The sequence below is a fragment of the Phoenix dactylifera genome, unplaced genomic scaffold, assembly GCF_009389715.1.
Source record: "Phoenix dactylifera cultivar Barhee BC4 unplaced genomic scaffold, palm_55x_up_171113_PBpolish2nd_filt_p 000320F, whole genome shotgun sequence".
Classification (NCBI taxonomy): domain Eukaryota; kingdom Viridiplantae; phylum Streptophyta; class Magnoliopsida; order Arecales; family Arecaceae; genus Phoenix; species Phoenix dactylifera.
The window spans coordinates 476590-497584 of NW_024067789.1; the positions used below are offsets into that span (position 1 = coordinate 476590).

Sequence of the window (20995 nt, forward strand, 5' to 3'; positions counted from 1 at the left end):
TTATTAGCAAATTTTTAACAAGACAGTCTCCACTCATCACAGTACCACGAATGGAGAAGGCCACATCCCCAAAATGATACCTGTCCACTACCCTCTTCCTCCAAGTTGTCCCTTCCAACAAACTCCAGCTATCAATTAAACTTTACTCCAACCCCAAGTAAAACGTTCTCAAAGCTCATCCACCTTCTCTTAGTTGTGACCAATTCCACAAAACAAAGAAGACCTCTTTAATTCCCTGCTCTCCCATCAGTACTTAACACTACTATATATCCTACATATATGCTATCGTTATTTGCTGTGACATACATACTACTAGACGACTTTTACGGAAAGAAGTCAGGCATTGGTGGAGCCTCCGAGTTGCCTGTCCCAGAACCATCCCCACCTCGATACATCCCAAGGAAGTAGCCTGCTCCTGGGTCTTCGCCAAAAAGATGGTTGAGGCGAGGAAGTGGCGCAGTCGGTGGCATGACGAGGCTCGAAGGAGGTGGCCGCGGCGAGCGTATTAAGGGTGTCTGGGCACGGACGGGAGGAGAGCGGTCGATGTCCCTGATCTGGGGGTGGCGGCGGTGCTTGATGATAGGGAAATGTTCGCCGCGGAGGCCCACGCGTTGGTCGCCCTCCAGCTCGCGGTAGCGATGAAGGTACCGATTGAGTGGGGCAACGTAGTCTTCAAAGCCAAGCTTCCCCATTGCCCAGATCACGTCTTCGGCGGTGATGGTCTTCCGATGCTCCCGCTGGCAGCGCTCGTTGGCCTCGCCGGTGATGAAGCTGATATACTCCGACACGCACTCCTGGATCGTCTCTTTGGCGTCGTCAGATATCTTCGCTTGCAACGGCAGGACCTTGCGCATGATGCGGATGACGTTGGCGATCGGCATGAAACGGTCCTGCTCCCGGAGGTTGCTGACCTGGGGTTGGGTGGCAGAGGTGGCGGCGGCCGGGTCAGCGCTGCCGGGAAGGGCCGGGTTCCCGGCGGCTGGACCGGACTGGTCGGCGTCGACTCCTGCTGGACCGGCCTGGCTCGAGTTGACTCCGCCGGCTAACGGCCTGGCCATCCCTGTGCAGCCACAACAGTTTGGTCAGTGCAAGGGAATTAATTCGCAGGAAACCCGAGAAGAGACGTGCTGAAGCGCCGTTCCTGTAACCCTGCCATGAGGACACGTGGCAGGCACTAGGATGCCCGCTCATGGCATTCTATGGAGCCCATACTTTTTCCTCTTCTTCTTCTTTATTTTTATTTTTATTTTTTTTCGCTACGGAAGTATCTTGTATTCTTTTTTATTGTCTGATTTTTTAGATTATGCTCACACGCAGTGTGGGTGAGCTGCGTAAAAAAAAAAAAACAGACATATTTGCATCAAGACACGTGTCCAGTTACGGGATGCCACGCCCGAAGGTGTCGTCGAGCTTTTGTGATGGAAACCGTGAAGCCGGGAACAGCACTTTTTGCGCGGGAAGGGTATGGAAAGGATGTTGACCGAAGAATGTCCGAGAAGACCGAGGGAAAGGAATAAAAAGGAAGGCGACGTGAAAGGTTTGAGAACGACAAAAAGACTACCTCGAGAAATTTTGAATTAAAGCATTTTGAGTTATATCCGAGGATGGGGCGTTACGTTCGAATTTATTTCTCTTTGGGGATCAAAATGGGCTTTCCCTTCTTTAACAAGTACGCTCCTTTTATATCACTTCTTAGATAATGTCTCTTAAGTAAATAGAAAAAAAAGGAGAAGAGGAGGATAATTACCGAAAATGGAATAAATAAAACATGGAAAAAGAAGGGAAAATTGCTCATGGGGCACAGCGTACGTGCATGGCGCATGCAAACCATCTAGCCAGTCACAGCTTTTCTACCCTAATAACTGTGTCTACCAACGGTTACACTTAGTCCTGGAATAGTTTAAACTAAAAGGATTAGCCAGAAATTTTTCTGATATGATCTTAGATGGCAAAATCTACCATCCATCTGATGGTGATCTTTCACTTGGATCTAGATATAGATCCTTTTTTTATTTTTCTTTTTCATGAGAAAAAAGGAGGGGGGTTATCACCCACCCCAGCCACATGAGTGCTTGTCGCTACTGAGGTTCAGAAGACAGATCTATGCGGTATCAACCAAGATAACTAATAACCTCTGATAGCAATCAGCTTTACCAAACCTGCATCTTTTATGTGTTCAGATGTATTCTCCAATTGTAAGTAGACACTACCATTGCTGCCATAAGCTCAACCATTGCTCCTGTAAAGTAAAGCATGAGCTACAAGAACTTATCCGCATCTATGGCATTGTAGCATTATTATATTTATTATTCTGCATTTAGGAAAGAAATTAATTTAGGTGGAAATAACTTTTCATTGTTCTCCTTACTATAATTTGACACATGCAGTGCACTAGATGTGGAGATGGACCACACTATTAGATAAGCCTCCTTGGTGCAGTATTGACATATATTCCAAGTGTGCATGTAGCTATACATGAAAAGCATGAAATGTTTGAAGGAATAAGAAACTCCTTAAAGAAGAGTGCTATTTTTCGGTGAAAGAGACTTATTGAATGATAGGTAAATCCTGGAAAAATCTTTGCCAATGGCAAATGATGAAAATCAACAAACTTTTATATAAACATACAAACCTATCAATTCTGGATTGTATATAATTATGCAACTCACAACTACTCATTTTGTAACATAAACCAAAGAGTTGTCCATGTGCAATGCACAGGCAACCATGTGTGTGTGTGTGTGTAGCAATATTTCTCAAGAGAAAATAAGCCTAGTAAATAGAAAACATAACAGTGCAAGATAGGTAAGGAAACTAAAAGAACACATATGCTCCAGATTATAAACACACCCATATTGAAAATAAGGAAAAAACTGCCGCATAATATGTACATAACTACGACAGGGAGACAAGAAGAGAAGCTTAACAAATAGGCCACTGGCTTGCATGTATATTTAGAACGAGAGAGAGTTATAAAACTTTGTGGAGATGAGTGTAGATTAGGAACAGAAGAACGGAAATATCATTTACTGGGCAAGCATGGATGAGGGATGTTTGATGAGAGAGAGAGAGAAATACTTATTAATGAGGACTTCGTAAAAAAGAGTGAAGATTAGGGAGCAGAAGAATGGAAATATCATTTGCTAGGCAAGCAGTGGATGTAGGCTTTAATGGAAGAGCGCGGATGAGAGAGAGAGGAGAAGGCGAGAGAGAGAGAGAGAGAGAGAGAGAGAGAGAGAGAGAGAGAGTTATCTGAACTTCTATAAAAAAATACCATAGTTTAGCTAGGGAACCGAATAATGGAGTTGCCTTCAGTGGACATGCGATGTGTGTGGGCTTTCTGATGAAAAAGAGAGAAGAAAGTGGAAGCCTTTAGAGAAGAAAACAAAGATATAAATACGACTCATGCATGATTAATACCTATACATGCGGGCATATTCTACATTACCAGAGCTCGCTCTTTGTAGCCGTGGGAAGGGTGGGATGCCATCACCAGCTCCTGCCATCGCTCTCTAGCTCCCTCTTTCTCTCTCTCTCTCTCTCTCTCTCTCTCTGTGTGTGTGTTCTCTCTCGCTGTCACCGAAGGGGTGAAGATGGTGAACTCCGTGAGGGGGACGCTCCTATATAATGCTCTTACTAGTCGGTAGTGCACGTAACATGCTCAGGAGGAAAAGCCGCAGAAACGACACGAGAAAAAAAGTTCCATGTTACCTCGGGATACTCTCTAGGCATGGGTAGGTACAAGAATCAGACATCGAACGGTCAATATCATTCCTAAGAGGTTATCTCGAGTTCTTCTGCTCCGATGGGAGGCAGTACATGACAATGGATGACAGCAAACAAAACGCTTTCACTTTTGCTGGATAAACATGAGAGGAGCCGGATTTCAGATTTACAAACCGGAGCGTTACGTTGGAATTAGCTGGTTTCACAAATAAAAATATTTTCTGTGATCAGTTCATTAAATTATACTTGGGTAATACATGAAAAGCATTCATCCTTTGTTTAACACCGGACAAAATTGGTTACGAACTTTAACACCGGTTGTATTCAATCAAGCTAACAACCAAGGAAAAAAGAAAATGTCAGTGAGGCTCGCAACGCTAGAACCATACTCATGAACGCGGAGCGTTGTACAACAAGAATGATGTCACCAAAAAAAGATGTTGCAGAGCTAAAGTTTTGTTTGAGTTCGATCCTTTTTCTTTTGTCATAATACTGTTTTTTTTTTCTAGTCTTAAATTCAACTAAGAGATGCTGATGAATTTTTTGAGAGATTTTTATTTTTGGAACGGAGCACTATGCGCTAGTTAGATATATATCTTGATGCGCCGTCTTCCACTATGGAAAGATAAAAAAGCTATCATCTCTTATACAAACAATCACATGCATACCAACAGTACAGGAATAGTAACTTTTACCGGTGTTTTCCATGACCTTTACCGACGTTTATTAGCGTTGGCAAAAATCCTGCCGATGCAAGACAAAGCGTCGTAGACGCGTCGGCGATACCACAGTGGGAAATGTTTTTGTCGACGCAAAAGGAAAGCGTCAGCAAAACCAAACTAAAGCGTCGGTGTAGGTTCCTTTTCCAACGCAATTTAGCGTCGGCATAGACTACTACTAGGGCATGGCGGTATAGTCGGAGGGGTTTTTGCCGATGCTTATAAGCGTCGGAGAAAGCGTTTCAGCCCATTCCCAGCCTGGTTTTTAACGATGCTTTAAAGCATCGGGCGTGGAATTTTTTTTTTAAAAAAAAATATTAGAAAAACACATGCATATTATAAATCAACATTTACAGGAATATGAACCTGCATTATATTTATATCAATACAAATATTCAGATCATTCAAAACATTCATATTGTCATATATGATTAAATTTACATAATAAGTTTAAAATTACAATATACTTTGAAAAATATAAATATAAAACTCCTTAAATAATAGTCTAAAAGGTATCAGGGACCGGATTTAGCGCCATCATCATCTCTACGAGCTGCTGAAGTATCAGGAATCTACAAAAAAAAAAAAAAACTTTAGAAGTTAGGAATATGAAAATCATTAACTCATACAAAATAAGTGATAATTATGTAAAGTCATCAAATACTTATAGTTATTTACCTGAGGGAGAAATCGCTGTAATATAGATAAAATATGCTCAAGCTAAGACTGCAAAGTTTGTTAGTTCTGCTTCAACTCCGCCAACTCTGCCTAATGGCGATCCTTTATATTTTCAATTGGTGCCCGAAGTCTACTAACTTCTGCATTGCTACTGCCTTCTCCAACATTTCTTGTAGACATGTCCACTGCAGACAACTGAGTGGGGGTAACTTCAACGCCATAACCCCTCACTCTACCATAACGCTCTGGGCCCAATAATTCAGCGAGCACCGGAGCTTCGATATGACTGGTCGCGTCGGATGATGATGACTCCCCGACGCGCTCTGAAATAAGAGTTGTTACCCTGTCTTATATCTCTTAAAAGAAAAAGTCATTTTAATGTATGCCAATAATAGAACTAATAAACATATCGTTGAAAAATTCATAGATGAATACATACAATTATATCTCTTGACTCCTTCCGAACAGAACTGCCATCTCGGTGGTTGTGAGTTATCTTATAAAACTCCATCTTACCAGGCTCCCTTCCATTATCATCCATCTACAACAAAAGGTATATTGGCAAGCTAGTTATCATGATACATGCTATATGATAGAACAATTTAAAATAGTTTCAAAGAGTTTCAAAAAAAACTTACGAATTCAGCTCTACGTCGAGCATAACTCATCGAGCCTGAAGTATGAGGAACAGTCTGAGAGGCTCGTGAAGTTCTACCAATGTTGGAATATTTCTTCCCAAAAAAAGAATAAATAATATAAATTTGTAATCTAAATTATTAATAAATATAATCTAAGGTATTGAAAAAATATATACAACTTGAGCTTTCTCGGAAAACCAATACTGGACTAGCTCCCTCCACTGATGAGGGATTACATCAGGAGGATAAACATGGGTAACCTCCTTTTCTGTCATACCATCATGCTTCCAGTCCGTCTTTAACTTGGCCCTATATTCTTTTCATTTGCGGTTGACAGACTTCAGCACCCAATCATGGCTCTCTTTAGGAAGCAAAAACTTTTTCTACACCAAAGTAATTAAAGAATGTTATAACAATGTTAAATCAAAAAATAAAATTATGATAGTAAGCAAATTCAATTCTTTACCTCAATAACTTTAAGAAGCTTAACCTTATACGAAGGAAGCATTTCATTCCATTTCATATAGTTGAATGAACACAACTGACCCTTACGCACAACCGATCCTAGAAAAGTCGATAAAATGCTTGCAGCCCTCTTGATGGGCTGCCCCAGTTCATTGCAATGTACCACGATCTTCTCATCTTCGCATAGGCTCCACACGTCCTGTGCTCGAGTGGATCCTCATGTCCTCCTCACTCTTCCCAGTCTATCTATAAAAATAAAATAAAATATCCATTAACTAAAACATTAAAAGCAAATGGTTTAATATAATTAGATTGTAAGAAAAATTAATACATAAAATGTAAATCAAATTACCAATGTGCACGTCATCCATGTCTGGATAATCAGCAGGTGGCACGTGCTCAGATTGAGACTCGTGCTGAGTATGGGACTCATGCTGAGAATGAGACTCGTGCTGCTGGGGTTCGTCGGGCTGCTTGGACCGCAGGGACTGATCGGAAGAAGATCCCACGGATGTGTGCTGAAACTCAACATCTCTGAATCGTTTTCCTCGCGGCATGTTGTTACCTAACAATCCTATAATCACAAAGAACCTTTCTATCGCCAACATGGCATACGGCAAATGGCACAAAGAGAGATTGGCACAATTCATAGTGTTAACAAGATTGGCACTTGTTTTTATTAATTCTCCTTGTTTTTTTGTAAGCATAAACATGGACAAAATGACAAATTGAGGGTATGGCACAATTGAGGGTAGGTGCTTTATATGCTAGTTAGAATGATTGATATACTATCCTATTATTAAGTATCTCAAAGATCCTTCAACCAAAGTTGATAGAAAGTTAGAACTCCATGTTATAAATTATTTGGTCTTAGGAGATGAGCTGTACCAAAAGAATGCAGATGGACTTCTCTTGAGGCTAAAATGAAATGAAACCAGACACTATTGATCTTCCCATGAGCAAAATATCATGAAAACTCAATACATTATTTTAGTGGACAAAATATAACATGAACCATGAGCATAGGAAACAATAAAGCACTCTAGATCAACTACCATCTTGATGACCCAAAGATTGATTTAAAGATTGATTTTGATGATCACAAAATCTTGAAGTATAAATACTAATGTTTGTGTTGCAAGGAGAAAGACATTTATTTTGCAAGGAACATAGCAAGTTGGAACAATACAAGAAGGCCTCCAAAGCTCTCAAGAAAAATTGGAAGAAAGCCACACCTCATTGGCCCAAGGTTCAAGTTCAAAGGCTTCAATTTATAAGAGCAAATTTCAAGAAAAATTCAAAAGAACGGCGCTCGAGTCGACTCCTACAGTTCCGAGTCGACTCCAAGGAGTAACAGACAGAAAGACAGAGAAGTATTTTCTGGATCCTGTTACCGAGTCGACTCCAGAAGAATTCGAGTCGACTCCAACGTTTGGCGAGTCGACTCCTAAACAAGCAAGAGTCGACTCTCAAAGGAAAGCAGACTGAAAGGTAGAAAATCAAACAAAGTGACTCTGAGAACCGAGTCGACTCCAAGATAATCCGAGTCGACTCCGAGGCAGTTCAACTCCAAAGACAGAGGATCAGTTTTTGGGCTCTGAGAGCCGAGTCGACTCCAAGAGAATCCGAGTCGACTCGAGGAAGAAAATCAGAAAATATGTCCTCTGGATTCCTGAGAATGAGCCGACCCCCAAGTGCCCGAGTCGTCTCCAGCTATTGGCGAGTCGACTCCAGTTTGGTCCGAGTCGACCCTAGGACAAGGCATGCACATTAATTCAAATTTAGAACAGTGGCCGAGTCGTCTCCAGTCAAGCACGAGTCGACTCCAGTAACAGCCGAGCCGTCTCCAGATCGCGCGAGTCGACTCCGATCCCAACGGATACATTGTCAGAATGTGCAGACGGGTCATAACGGCTCTATTTTTTGTCTCTAACGGCTAAATTTTTGTTTCCACGCTATCCAAAGCTATAAAATCAAGGGAAGAGCTAGGGAAGAAGTTATGGAAGTGGGAGAGAATATTTAGGGAAGAGATTTCAAAGAGATTACAAGAGAAAGCTCCCAAAAGCACAAAAGAGCCATTCAAAGTAAAAGAGAGAGAAGAAGAGCATCCAAGTGAATCCCAAAGCTTCCTCACCAACTGTGTGCTGCCTCGGTGATCCTCTACTTCATGCAAAATCAGAAGAGGGTCAAGTAAAGAAGAAGCCGAGTTCCTTCATCTACAAATTTGTTTGAGGGCTTCTTCTCTTTACTCTACTTGTTTACATTGCTATATTTGCTTGTTTAAGAAGCTTGTATTTGTTTTAAATTCTTGTTCTAATATCTTGTAACTTGATTCAATCAAGGGATTGAATCAAGGGGTTAAGGTTTGTTGGTGAGCCAAAGAAAAAACCAACGTTGTAAGGTTGTGGTTGGTGAGCCTTTGGGAAAACCAACCGGGTTGATTGTGAATCCGGAAAACAATCGTTGTAAGGTTGTGGTTGGTGAGCCTTTGGAAAAACCAACTGGGTTGGATTGTGAGCCCGTGAAAACAATCGGTTGGTTCTAGTCGGTGAGCCTGTGAAAACCGACCGAGTTCGTTGTGATCTCGCAAAACAATAAGTTGGGTTGTGAGCTTGTAAAACAACCGGCTGTAATCTGAGGGATTATAGTGAAATTCCCAAGAGGTCTTGGGGAGTGGATGTAGGTGCTGGGGTGCACCGAACCACTATACATCTTTGTGTTTGTGATGCCTTATCTCTTATATTTCATGCCTTACATTCATTCTTGATTGTGTAATATCTCTAGCTTTGTTTTCTATAGAGTTATAAGTGATTGTTTAGAATTTGCTTAGCTTCCTCTCCATTCTTACCATACACATAGATTAAAATTGATCATACAACTATAAGTTAACTTTAGATCAATTGCACCCTCAGGCCATAGTATAATTGCTCTAGCTTAATTTTCCACTACTTTACTTGTAATTGCCTAGAGCTTAAGTAAATAACATCTTATCATTCCGCTACATTCAATTCAAAGTAAAAATTAGGGAACATAATTTTTAGAAAACCCAATTCACCCCCCCTCTTGGGTTGTCACCTTGGGCAACAAGTGGTATCAGAGCAGGTGCTCTAAGATTAATTATTGATCTCACGATCAAAAGCCAAAGATCATGACAACTCAAATAGATAGTTTTCTAGGAGAAGGACAATTAATTGATACACCTCCACTATTTAATGGCATAAACTATACACATTGGAAAGCACGCATGCGCATTTTCATACAATCACTTGATTAGAATTTATGGAGCATTATAGTCAATGGAACACACACAAACACTAGTCATAATGAGAAAATGGCTCAACAAAATTCAAAAGCCATGAACCTATTATATTGTGCATTAGATAGGAATGAGTTTAATTGCATATCTTCTTGCATGACTGCTAAAGACATATGGAATATGCTTGAAGTCAAATATGAATGCACTAACAAATCTGAAACATCATGTGTAGAAGAAGAGCAGTATCATATTGCAAATCCATGCTTCATGGCACATGAGGTACATGCTGAAACTGAAAGCAATTTTATATTTGATGAACTTCACGATGCCTTTTCTGATTTGTATTTAGAATATGAGAAACTTATTTGTAAGAACAAGAACTTGAAGAATGAAAATCAAATTCTAATAGATGAAAAACTGAAACTAACTAATAAAACTGAAATCTTAATTAAAGAAAATCAAGAACTAAATCAAAGAAATCAACTTCTCACTGAAAGCCATGATAAACTTAAGAAAAACAATGAATTACTTTCAGAAGATAACAGAAGATTAACTAAAGAAGTTGACAAATTAAAACCTGTTGTTGAAAGATTTACCTTCAGCTCTGAAAAATTGAACCTAATGATAAATAATCAAAGAGCTGAATTTGATAAAGTTGGATTAGGATATCAACCTTGGTACACCCAAAAATCTTTCAAGAATATGTTTGTTAAAACAGTTTTTAATTATTCTAAAACAGATTCTTATAATACTGATAAACAGGAACAAAAGCTAAGTAAAATCTCTTCTATTGTTCCCAAATCTATACATTACAAATTTGATGAACCTAAAAGGCAAAAATAAAAAACTAAAAGTTTATCTACTACTTATGTTAGATCTATGTTTGTTAAATTCAACAAGAGGATACAGAAATACATTTCTTGTAATCCTAAAATCTGCAAATTTATGGACAAAATAGCTATTAAGAAAATATGGGTTCCAAAAGAAACAATTATAGCTAACCTACAAGGACCCAAAAAAGCTTGGGTTCCTAAGTTGAAAATATGATTATTTTTCAGCAAGTATGTCTAGCTATCCAAGGTTCTAATGAAAGATGTTATCTAAACAATGGGTACTCTAGACACGTGTTAAAGAATTGAATTTAAAATGTAATTAAGAAGAGTGATTAAAATGAAAGAAATAATGAAATAAGTAATTATTGCATCCTCTCGTATTAAATTATTTTATTAGTTGATTAAAATATAACTTGCAAGTATTAATCATTTTTGTGATATAAGTAATATTTTTGGTATGAAAAGAAAATATATCCAAATCACTCCATCTTTCTATGTTATACTTTACTTATTGTTGGATAAGTTGCTAAATGACTAATCAATTTATTAAGAATAACTCTATGAATTCTCTATATGCTTGATTGAGAGTTTTTATCCATGGCATTATTTTTATTGATCATAAATATGAGAATGTGTACTTGGTATACCTTTGAATATATGCATTATAAATACTAAGATCAAAGAATTCTTTTTGGCATATAAAATTAACTTATGCTAGTATGGACCTAATTTCAAAAGACCTTGTCATTGGTTTACTTAGATTATCTTCTGAAAGGTCAAAGTTTGCTATGCATGTTAACTAAGGAAACAAACAAAAATCAATTTCTAAATCTAAAGATGTTGTTTCCATCACTAAGTTTTCAAAAGCTTACATTAGTTTTGTTCTTGGCACTCAAATTGAAATATTTTCTACATTGGCACAAACTCACAAAAAGTGTTTCAAATGAAAAAAAGGTTTTCAAACAATGAAGATAAAGAGTATCATGGCACAGTGTTGAAAACCAAAATTCTGTTAAGTTTTGAACAGAAAATAATATTGAATACAATTATTTCTGCACCAAGAACACCATAAGTAAAATAGGGTTAATAGAATCCTTGAAGAAATAAAAAAGACAATGTTGTATGATAGTCATCTGCTTAAATGACTTTTGTTAAAAGCTATCATCACTGCTTGTCATACATATGGTTTCTATTAGATCTATTCTTGATGAAAACTTCTTTTGATCTTCTGAAAAATAGAAAATGAACTATTGCATATCTTTCATATTTTTCAGTCGTACATATTATGCTTGATATGTTCTTATAAAAATAATGCCAAATCTGATAAAAATATTTCTATCCTTGGATATCATTCATCAAGCAATGCATATAGAATATTCAATGAAAAGATTCGAGTTGTAGAAATATCAATTCATTTTATTCTTTATGAGACTAATGAGTTATTATCAAGATACTAAAATTAAATTATATATGTATATGGTTAATCTTTTACATATAACAATCTGAAAACTTGTTAATAATTAAAACCAAATTGAGTTTTTCATAAATGCACTTAGTGAAGAAAAATTGATGGCTACTAAAAGACTAAATCAAGAAAAAATGAAATAGATCTTGATGAAACTCTTGCATGATTAGAAGTAAAGATCACCATTATCATTTGCTTGCTTTATGAGCTTTATATTTTGTCAAATGAATGTGTAAAATGCACTCCTATGTGGTTATTTCATTAAAAAAAGGATCTATGTAAAATAACCACCTTATTTGAAAACACTCATTACAAATATGATAAAGCAATATATGATTTGGAACAAGCATCAAAAGCATGATATAAAAGCTTGAGTAACTTTTTGATAAAACGTAATAAATCTATACATTAAAAAGAAGAATTTGTGATATCTTGCTTGCTCAAAGCATACATTGATGGCATCCTTTTTGGTTCTACTAATGAAAATTTATATGGAGATTTTACTAAGCTCATGCAAAGTGAGTTTGAAATATGTATAATGAATGAATTAACATTTTTTTTCTTGAACTCCAAATTAAGACAAACAAGAAAGGAGATCTTCATTGACCAAAGTTAGTCCACAAGAAAACTCTTATAGAAGATTGGCATGAAGAAGGTATGTCTATGACCCCATCTTGTAGAATTTGAAAAGGATGAGCAAAGTAGATCTATTGTTTTAAAGCTGTATTGAAGCATGATAGAATAAGTATTTTATCATACAGCTAGTAGACCAGATTGTATGCTCATTATGTGCCCTGTGCAAGACTTCAATCTAACTTTAATGAATCACATTTTATTGATAACAAATAAATCATAATCTGAATTTTGATAGAAACAACTATTTAAGATAAGTTGATTAAAACTTAGCTAGTGTGTCTTATTGATAATTATTTTAAGCAAATAAAATCTAAACTAAATTGATTCTAAAAATAAAAAATTGATTTGACCTTGATAAATCTTCCTATTGCCTCACATGCTTGTCCTTGAACCATGTTGGTTAATGAAACTATCTTTTTAGTTCAAGTGATATGTGCTTGCTTATATTTAGGCAATCTCTTGAGTAAAGTGACTCAACATTCAACGATTGTCATATCTTATATTGAGTCATCTAGTTAAAAATATGTTGGATGAATGTTGTGTATCTTGAAGAAACTAATGACTTTCTTTCAAGAAAGAAAAGGAGTTTGTTAATAATGCAGGATCCTTGAGCAAGAAAATGAGAGATTTCAACTTGAAGGATACCTCCACATAAGATACAATAAACATTCATATGCAAACAAGAGAGGACCTTCTTCAGCCAAAAGTTCACACATAAGAAATCTAGTTTGACTTGAAGAATATAGAATGAATCGGTAATTTTAGATACCTCTCTCATAAATTAGCTGAGCAAAGTCAATAACTTAAATCTTATTGTGGCATGGTTAAAATCTTTAATTATTAATTTCTTGATATCATGTCTATATATGTATAATTGACTTATGCTTTTAGAAATTGATTCATGGTTTGCTCAAACTAAAATATTCCTTTGCCTATATCATAACTGTTGCTGGGGGTCCAAACCGAGAACGATTGGCACAGCGGTGTGAACGGGGTTCCCTTTGAATTGCTTTGGTTGCGCTCCGCCCTCCGCCGTGAAACCTGCAAGCAAGCCTCGCACCACCACCAGGGTAGTGGGGGCCCTCCGACGATCAAGTCAGGGGAGATCGAAGGAGAAGGAGAAGGAGAGGTAGCAGGTAAGATGATACTCTGGAAAATCTTTCTTACCCTCCCCCTTCCCCCCCAGCCCCATATATATCAGGCTGGGGGGTTTTTCTGGAGATTGGTCATCGTGTGGCACGATGGGGTTGCCACTGACGTGGCCGTTACAGGGCGTCGTGGGGCAGCGCTGGGTACGGCCATGGCAGGGCGTAGTGGAGCTCCGCTTTGTACGGCTGTTACAGGGGATCGTGGGGCAGCGCCGGATTCGGCCGTTGCAGGGAGTAGTGGAGCAGGGGGCCGCGGCGTGCCTCAGGGGAACAGTCTGTTGTTGTCAAGAGATTGCCGACCCGAGGTCGGATTGCTGGATCAAGGGGCAACCGACTCGGGGTCGGACTGCGGAGCCGAAGATATCCGACCCGAGATCGGATTACTGGATCAAGGGGCAGCCGACTCGGGGTCGGGCTGCGGAGCCGAAGACATCCGACCCGAGGTCGGATTGCTGGATCAAGGGGCAGCCGACTCGGGGTCGGGCTGCGGAGCCGAAGATATCCGACCCGAGGTCGGATTGCTGGATCAAGGGGCAGCCGTAGTCTTCCTGGGCGCGCGTGCCGGTCACGTGGGGCATGGTGGCTAAGTTCCCCCGTAACAGTAGCTCCCCACTTCCGAGCCTGGAACCAGGAGGGGAACGGGTGAAGGGAGTGACGCTTCGAGATTGCCGCCATCCCTCGGAAAGGCGCGCGCGCTCCGAGCTCCCCGCCTTCTTTATGGCGTATGGCGGTTGTCGCTGATCTGGCAGTCTGCGGATTTCGGCGGACATCCTTCCTTAATGGCGTCGATTGGCCTTTGGGGCGCGAACGATCCTTCGGCAGCCAGGCGTCCTCTGGCGTCACCGAGGCGTCACCCGTCTTTCCGCCTATTTAATCGGGGGCCCTCCCCGTCCGCCTTTCTCTCCACAGGCATCCTCGAGTTTCTCCCTTGTGCTGCTGCCGTTGCTGTCGGACTGTTCGTTCGCTCCTCTTTTGACGCTCTCGGAGCCGTTCTTCCTTCCCTTCCGGTGAGTTGCCCCATTCTTCAATTTAGGGCTCTCCGTACTTTCTCCTTTCGTATTAGTATACCCCAGTCGTTCCGGTCCCTTCTCCCCTCTTGACCCCGTCCTGACCGTAGATTCTCTGGCCGTTAGGGATGGACGAAGTAAGAGCGGACCGCATTCAGTCGGAGCTGGTCCCCGAAGACCTAGATAGGTTCGTGGCCCCGGTACCACCTTCCCGAAGCCTGCAACGTTACGCTCCCGGGGCCTGAGGAGAGGATGTCCCATCCTCCTCCAGGGAAGGTCGCCATCAATGAGGACATCCTTCGGGCTGGGTTCCGCTTTCCCCCCTCGGACTTAGTCGTGCAGGTGCTTCGAGGTTTAAGAGTGGCGCCGACGCAACTGGTGCCGAACTCATGGCGTACCCTGACGGCCTTCCAGGTTCTCTGCCGCATGCACGAGGTTCCCGCCACCCTGAATGTCTTTTGGGAATGCTACGGCCTGAACGGCCACCCCCGGGACAGAGGGTGGTGGTGCTTTGCGGCGCGGCGAGGGTGCGGCCTCGTCAAGGAGGCTCCTTCCTCCATTCATGGCTGGAAGGAGCGTTTCTTTTTCATCGACGTAGATCCCTCTTGGGGAATCGGGACAACCTGGGAGACGCCGATGAAGTCCCCGATCGGCCTATCGAGGTTGTCAAGGGAGGAGTCCGATGGCATCGCCGTTTTGAGGGGGTTGGTTGCCGAGGGCCGGCTCCCCCCGGTGGCTCGCCTTATTTTTGAGGATGCCTTGGTGAACGTCGGTCTGAGCTCGGTCCCCGCCGACCGTGAGCCCGCCATCACTCCTTCTTTTTTAGCTCTTTTCTCCTCTTTCGTTTCTTCTTTCCATCAGTTTCTCAGTTTCTAACCATCTCGTTCTTTTTGCAGAAATCGACGACGTCATGCAGTCGGACAGGGCAATGGCTGTTAGTAGGGCGTCCCTACTGGAAGCGGTCCGGAGGAAGAAACGGACTCCTCCGAGCGGGGTCCCACCGGCGAAGAAGCCCCGCCAGCAGGCGACTCCGACGCCGACAGACGGGTCCGGGCCCACCGATCAGGGGGACGCCGCGGGCTCGGACCGACAGTTGATGCCGTATCAGCCCTCCGGTGATGAGACTACTGCTTTTCCGGAGGTGTCATCCGGGCGCGCCGTGGTCGGTCCCCAGCCCGGCCTTCGACTCGGTCGGCCTCGGATGATACGAGAAGGAGGGGCGCGCCGAGGCCCCGGCCGAGCGGGACCCTGTCGATTTCTGGCGCGGCCCCCGCCCCGAACACGGTCGGCATGACTCTCCCTCAAGCAATGGGTAAGGGTAAGGCCGCAGAACCACCGTCCGGCTCCGGGGCGAAGTCGGGGTCGGCCTTCACTTTCGCCGGCGCCCGAAACCTCATCGAGACGGTGCTGCTGGAGGGTGACCGTAGGCAGGTCCGGCAGATGAGGATCCCTGAAGTCGGAGCTGCCAGCTGCGTCTGTCTCATGTCGGTGAGTGTTCTTTTGGTCGCTTTCGTCATTTATAGGCTCTATTGATCCCCGTCTGACGCTCTCATTTTTCAGTCTCTTAGCTCGCCCAGTACATGATCCGTCTGGAGGAGAGCCACGAGGAACAGGCGAGGCTCCTGGCGAAGGCCGAGAGCCGACTGAAAGCTGTAGAGGAGGGAGGCCAGGCTGCGGCGGGGAGAACGACCAGGGACCTCGAGATGAGGCTCCAGGTGGCCGAAGAGCGGGCACTCGGCTTCGCCGCCCTCGAGAGGCAACTGTTGGAGGCTCAGGAGCAACTCAAGGTTGCCTCGGGTCTCGAAAGCGAGATCAGGAAGGCAGAGGAGCGAGCCGAAAAGCAGTCCCGGAAGGCTGCCGACTTTCCGGAAAAGGTGGGAGAAGGCCCAGCAGTCGGCCGACAACGCCCGCAACCGAACCCGATCTCTTGAAGCCAAGATGGCCGAATTGGAGTCGGCCTTGGAGGGGACTCGTGCGAGCAACCAGGAGCTTCATTCGCGCCTGGAGGAGGCTGAGGCTGCTCGCGTCGCTGCCGAGGCGAAGCACACGGAGGCTCGGGCCGATCTGCTGAGGGTCTCCTCCGAGGCGGACGACCGGATTGTGGCGAAGGTCATGGAAGCGAAAGCTCAGATTACGGAGCGAGCGGAGGCGGCGCTGGCCGAGAAGAGCGCAGAAATCGGGCGTCAGGCGGTACAGGCCTATCGTCAGTCCGCCGAGTTCATCCGTGACATGTCGGATGCGGGGTCCGACTCCTTTGCCTTAGGCTTCGATGAAGGCCTGGCAAGGGTGTCCACTAAATACCCTGGAATTGACCTGAGTGGGGTCTCCCTCCTCGACTCCCCTCCGATGCCATTGCCTGCCGGTTCTCCAACCGTCTCCCTACCCTTCGCGGACGTGCTCGCCGTTCCCGATCCAGGGGTTCCTCCAAGCTGACCCTCTGTACTTTTTCTTTGTTCTTTTCTTTGTATGTTGGCGTTTTGCCATGTTGTATGGGTCTCGGCCCTGATGCAACGAAAGTTAATGCAAACAAAGTGTTTCCCCATTTCACTTCGTCCTTCCTCTTTTTAAACTCTTTGGTATGCAGTCTTCGCGACTCCTGACTCTTGAAGTTCCCCGGCACTGAGGCCCGGCATCCGAGGGTTAGGCCTCAGAAAATTCCTTCCGGCGCTAGGCCCAGGCAAATCCGAGGGTTAGGGCCTTCAGGAAATTCTTCCGGCGCTTAGGACAGGCATCCGAGGGTCCAGGCCTCAGGAAATCTTCCGGCGGCTAGCCAGGCATCCGAGGGTTTAGGCCTCAGGAAATTTCGCTCCATTGGTCGGCGCCAAGGGCTGGGCGCAAGCCGAGGCGACCGGTTCGGGCTTCAGGCTTAGTCCTGCTCCCGGGAATGATCATCGGGTTAGCCTGGCATCCGAGGGCCGAGCCTCGGGAATTCCGCTCGTTGGTCGGCCAAGGCTGGCGCAAGCCGAGGCGACCGGTCGGGGCTTCAGGCTAGTCTGCTCCCGGGATGATCATCGGGTTAGCCTGGCATCCGAGGGCCGAGCCTCGGGAATTCCGCTCGTTGGTCGGCCAAGGCTGGCGCAAGCCGAGGCGACCGGTCGGGGCTTCAGGCTAGTCTGCTTCCCGGGATGATCATCGGGTTAGCCTGGCATCCGAGGGCCGAGCCTCGGGGAATTCCGCTCGTTGGTCGGCCAAGGCTGGCGCAAGCCGAGGCGACCGGTCGGGGCTTCAGGCTAGTCTGTCCCGGGATGATCATCGGGTTAGCCTGGCATCCGAGGGCCGAGCCTCGGGGAATTCCGCTCGTTGGTCGGCCAAGGCTGGCGCAAGCCGAGGCGACCGGTCGGGGCTTCAGGCTAGTCTGTTCCCGGGATGATCATCGGGTTAGCCTGGCATCCGAGGGCCGAGCCTCGGGAAATTCCGCTCGTTGGTCGGCCAAGGCTGGCGCAAGCCGAGGCGACCGGTCGGGGCTTCAGGCTAGTCTGTCCCGGGATGATCATCGGGTTAGCCTGGCATCCGAGGGCCGAGCCTCGGGAAATTCCGCTCGTTGGTCGGCCAAGGCTGGCGCAAGCCGAGGCGACCGGTCGGGGCTTCAGGCTAGTCTGCTCCCGGGATGATCATCGGGTTAGCCTGGCATCCGAGGGCCGAGCCTCGGGAATTCCGCTCGTTGGTCGGCCAAGGCTGGCGCAAGCCGAGGCGACCGGTCGGGGCTTCAGGCTAGTCTGTTCCCGGGATGATCATCGGGTTAGCCTGGCATCCGAGGGCCGAGCCTCGGGGAATTCCGCTCGTTGGTCGGCCAAGGCTGGCGCAAGCCGAGGCGACCGGTCGGGGCTTCAGGCTAGTCTGCTCCCGGGATGATCATCGGGTTAGCCTGGCATCCGAGGGCCGAGCCTCGGGGAATTCCGCTCGTTGGTCGGCCAAGGCTGGCGCAAGCCGAGGCGACCGGTCGGGGCTTCAGGCTAGTCTGCTCCCGGGATGATCATCGGGTTAGCCTGGCATCCGAGGGCCGAGCCTCGGGGAATTCCACTCGTTGGTCGCGCGCCTATCACTTGCCGCTCGACGGGGTTTCTCCGTGGCCAGCTGCGATCGTATTTCTCCTCCTCTCGAAGCGTCGCCTGGGGAACACCAGAAGGCTATTAAATGCTAATTGAGGCGTTACCTGGGAAATCGGATCGGCCAGTTGCTGCTTGCGAGGAGTGCCAGTTAAGCGGCCGCGATACGCGCGTTCTTCGAGGCGGATGCGGCCTGGGCGCGTGCGGAGATACGTGGGCCGTGGGATACACGCTGCCCGGAGTGTCCTGCATGAAGAATGCAATTAAGGAGAACGACGCTTAGGAGGTCGTGGGAGGATACGCCTCGAGAGCCGGAACGGCTCCGGATTCGATGCGCCCGCATTTATTGGAGCCACCCGCATCGGAACGACCGGGGGGCCACAGTTTGGCTATAAATATAAGTGCAGGTGCGGTGGAGCCTGCCAAGCCGGAGCTGTTCAGGTTGCCATGGATCGTGGACCTCCTCTCCGGTGCGTGGCTGGGAAACCCCTGCCGGAGGAACGGGAGGCGCGCCCCTCGCGACTTCCGCCAACTAGCCGTTTCATCTGGGATCAACAAGAAGATTCTCCCGGCGGAACTCCGCTCTAGGCGTTTCATCCGGGATCACATCCCCCCTCTTTTCAGTCCCACCTCCCGATTGAGCTCTGCGCTAGACGCTTCATCCGGGATCGCGTCTCCTCGCGCTATTCTCCCTTGTATTCCTTTCCTCCCCTTCTCCTGGGGAGGACCGGAATATTCCTTGGAGGTGGCGTTCCTCTAGAAGCAGTGCGAACTTCTTCTTCGTCCGCGCCGGCTCTTCGTCTTTTGCGTGAGGCGTCGATGGCGCCTCCGGGGGGAAGCACCCACGCCCGGTGGGATTGCAGCTGCTTCGGATGGAGGGTTCGGGATCCCAGATCTTCAGCTTAACGGAGTCCCCACCTCTTCCTTACTTTCTTTACTCCCCAATTCCCCTCTGGGAATTCTTTGTAATCACACGAACACGCCATTGTAACCAGGAATTATTGAGATGAAAAGGACTATACATTTTTTGAACTGTCTTTCTGGCTTTGTCTTTCTACTGGTAATACACCCGTAGGTTAGCGGAATTCCAGCTCCTTGGAATTTCTCGACCATCTAGGGCCTCCAACTGGTAGGAGCCAGGTCGGTTTACCCAGCGAACCCTATACGGGCCTTCCCAATTTGGCGCCAGCTTCCCACCTTCCGCGGGTTGAGATGCTTTGGCTCGCCTTAGCACCAGATCTCCGATTCTGAAAAGTTTTGGTCGGACCTTGGAGTTATAATATCGGGCCACCCTCCGCTGATACATCGCCATCCGAACCTGCGCCATTTCCCTCGCTTCTTCCAAGAGGTCCAGGTTTCCTCGGAGTTGCTCCGAATTGGCCTCGGGTCGGTGCGTAGCCACCCGGGGCGAGGGGAGTCCGAGCTCCACGGGGACAACCGCTTCCGTGCCATAGGTTAGGCTGAAAGGCGTCTCCCCGGTAGGGGTCCTATGCGTGGTCCGATACGCCCAAAGGACGTTTTCGAGTTCTTCGACCCAAGCTTGCCCCGTCCGACCGATTCGCGCCTTAATTCCTTGGAGGATTGTCCGGTTTGTCACCTCGGCCTCACCGTTGGTTTGGGGATGCGACACAGATGTGAACCGATGCTCGATCCCGAATTCCTCGCAGAAGTCACGGAAATGCTTGTTGTCGAACTGTCGACCATTATCCGAGATGAGGACCCGGGGTACCCCAAATCGGACAATGATGTTTTTCTTCACGAACTTCCGGACTTGCGCCTCCGTGATAGTGGCCAGCGGCTCTGCCTCCACCCACTTGGTGAAGTAGTCGATTGCAACAATCAAGAATTTCCGCTGGGCGGAAGCGACGGGGAATGGTCCGAGGATATCCATTCCCCACTGTGCGAAGGGCCAGGGTGCGGTGATTGGTGCCAAGGGGACAGAAGGGACTCTCTGGACGTTGGCGTGGCGCTGGCAGGCGTCGCATTTCCGTACGTGATCCTTTGAGTCCTCCAACAAGGTAGGCCAATAATAGCCTTGCCTCATGATCTTGTGCGCCAAGGACCTAGCCCCCGAGTGCGATCCGCAGACGCCCTCATGGACTTCGCCGAGGACGTAGGCCGCCTCCAAGGGGCGGAGGCACCTTAAGAGGGGGGCGGTAAACGAGGTCCGATACAGCCTCCCTTCATAGAGTACGTAGTGGGCGGACTTCCTGACAAGTCGCCGAGCTTGATCTTCGTCTTCAGGGAGGATCCCTTCGGCGAGGTAGGCGACGAGCGGGTCCATCCAAGACGGCTCCGGATCAATCGCCATCACCGCTCCAGCCTCGCCGATGCTCGGGGCATCCAGGGTCTCCAGGTAGATTGCCCTCGACAAGTTG

At 45.9% G+C, this 20995-nt stretch overlaps 1 protein-coding gene across 1 annotated transcript; it reads right to left on the reverse strand.

Moving 5' to 3' along the window:
- On the reverse strand, positions 1 to 3572 carry LOC103718452 (nuclear transcription factor Y subunit B-6). Its single transcript, XM_039118230.1, has 2 exons — positions 3449 to 3572; positions 1 to 1060 (listed from the first exon to the last, which is right to left on the reverse strand). Exons 1-2 carry the CDS (start codon positions 3504 to 3506, stop codon positions 324 to 326), a joined length of 795 nt encoding a protein of 264 aa, XP_038974158.1. The 5' UTR covers positions 3507 to 3572; the 3' UTR covers positions 1 to 323.
- Between the last annotated feature and the right edge of the window lie 17423 nt (positions 3573 to 20995).

Excerpts from the sequence above, each read along its gene's own strand:
- LOC103718452 (XM_039118230.1), bottom strand. The coding sequence starts at position 3,506 with ATGGCAGGAGCTGGTGATGGCATCCCACCCTTCCCACGGCTACAAAGA. Across the intron at positions 1,061-3,448 it reads GCTACAAAGAGCGAGCTCTG|GGATGGCCAGGCCGTTAGCC; the intron begins GTAATGTAGAAT and ends GTGGCTGCACAG.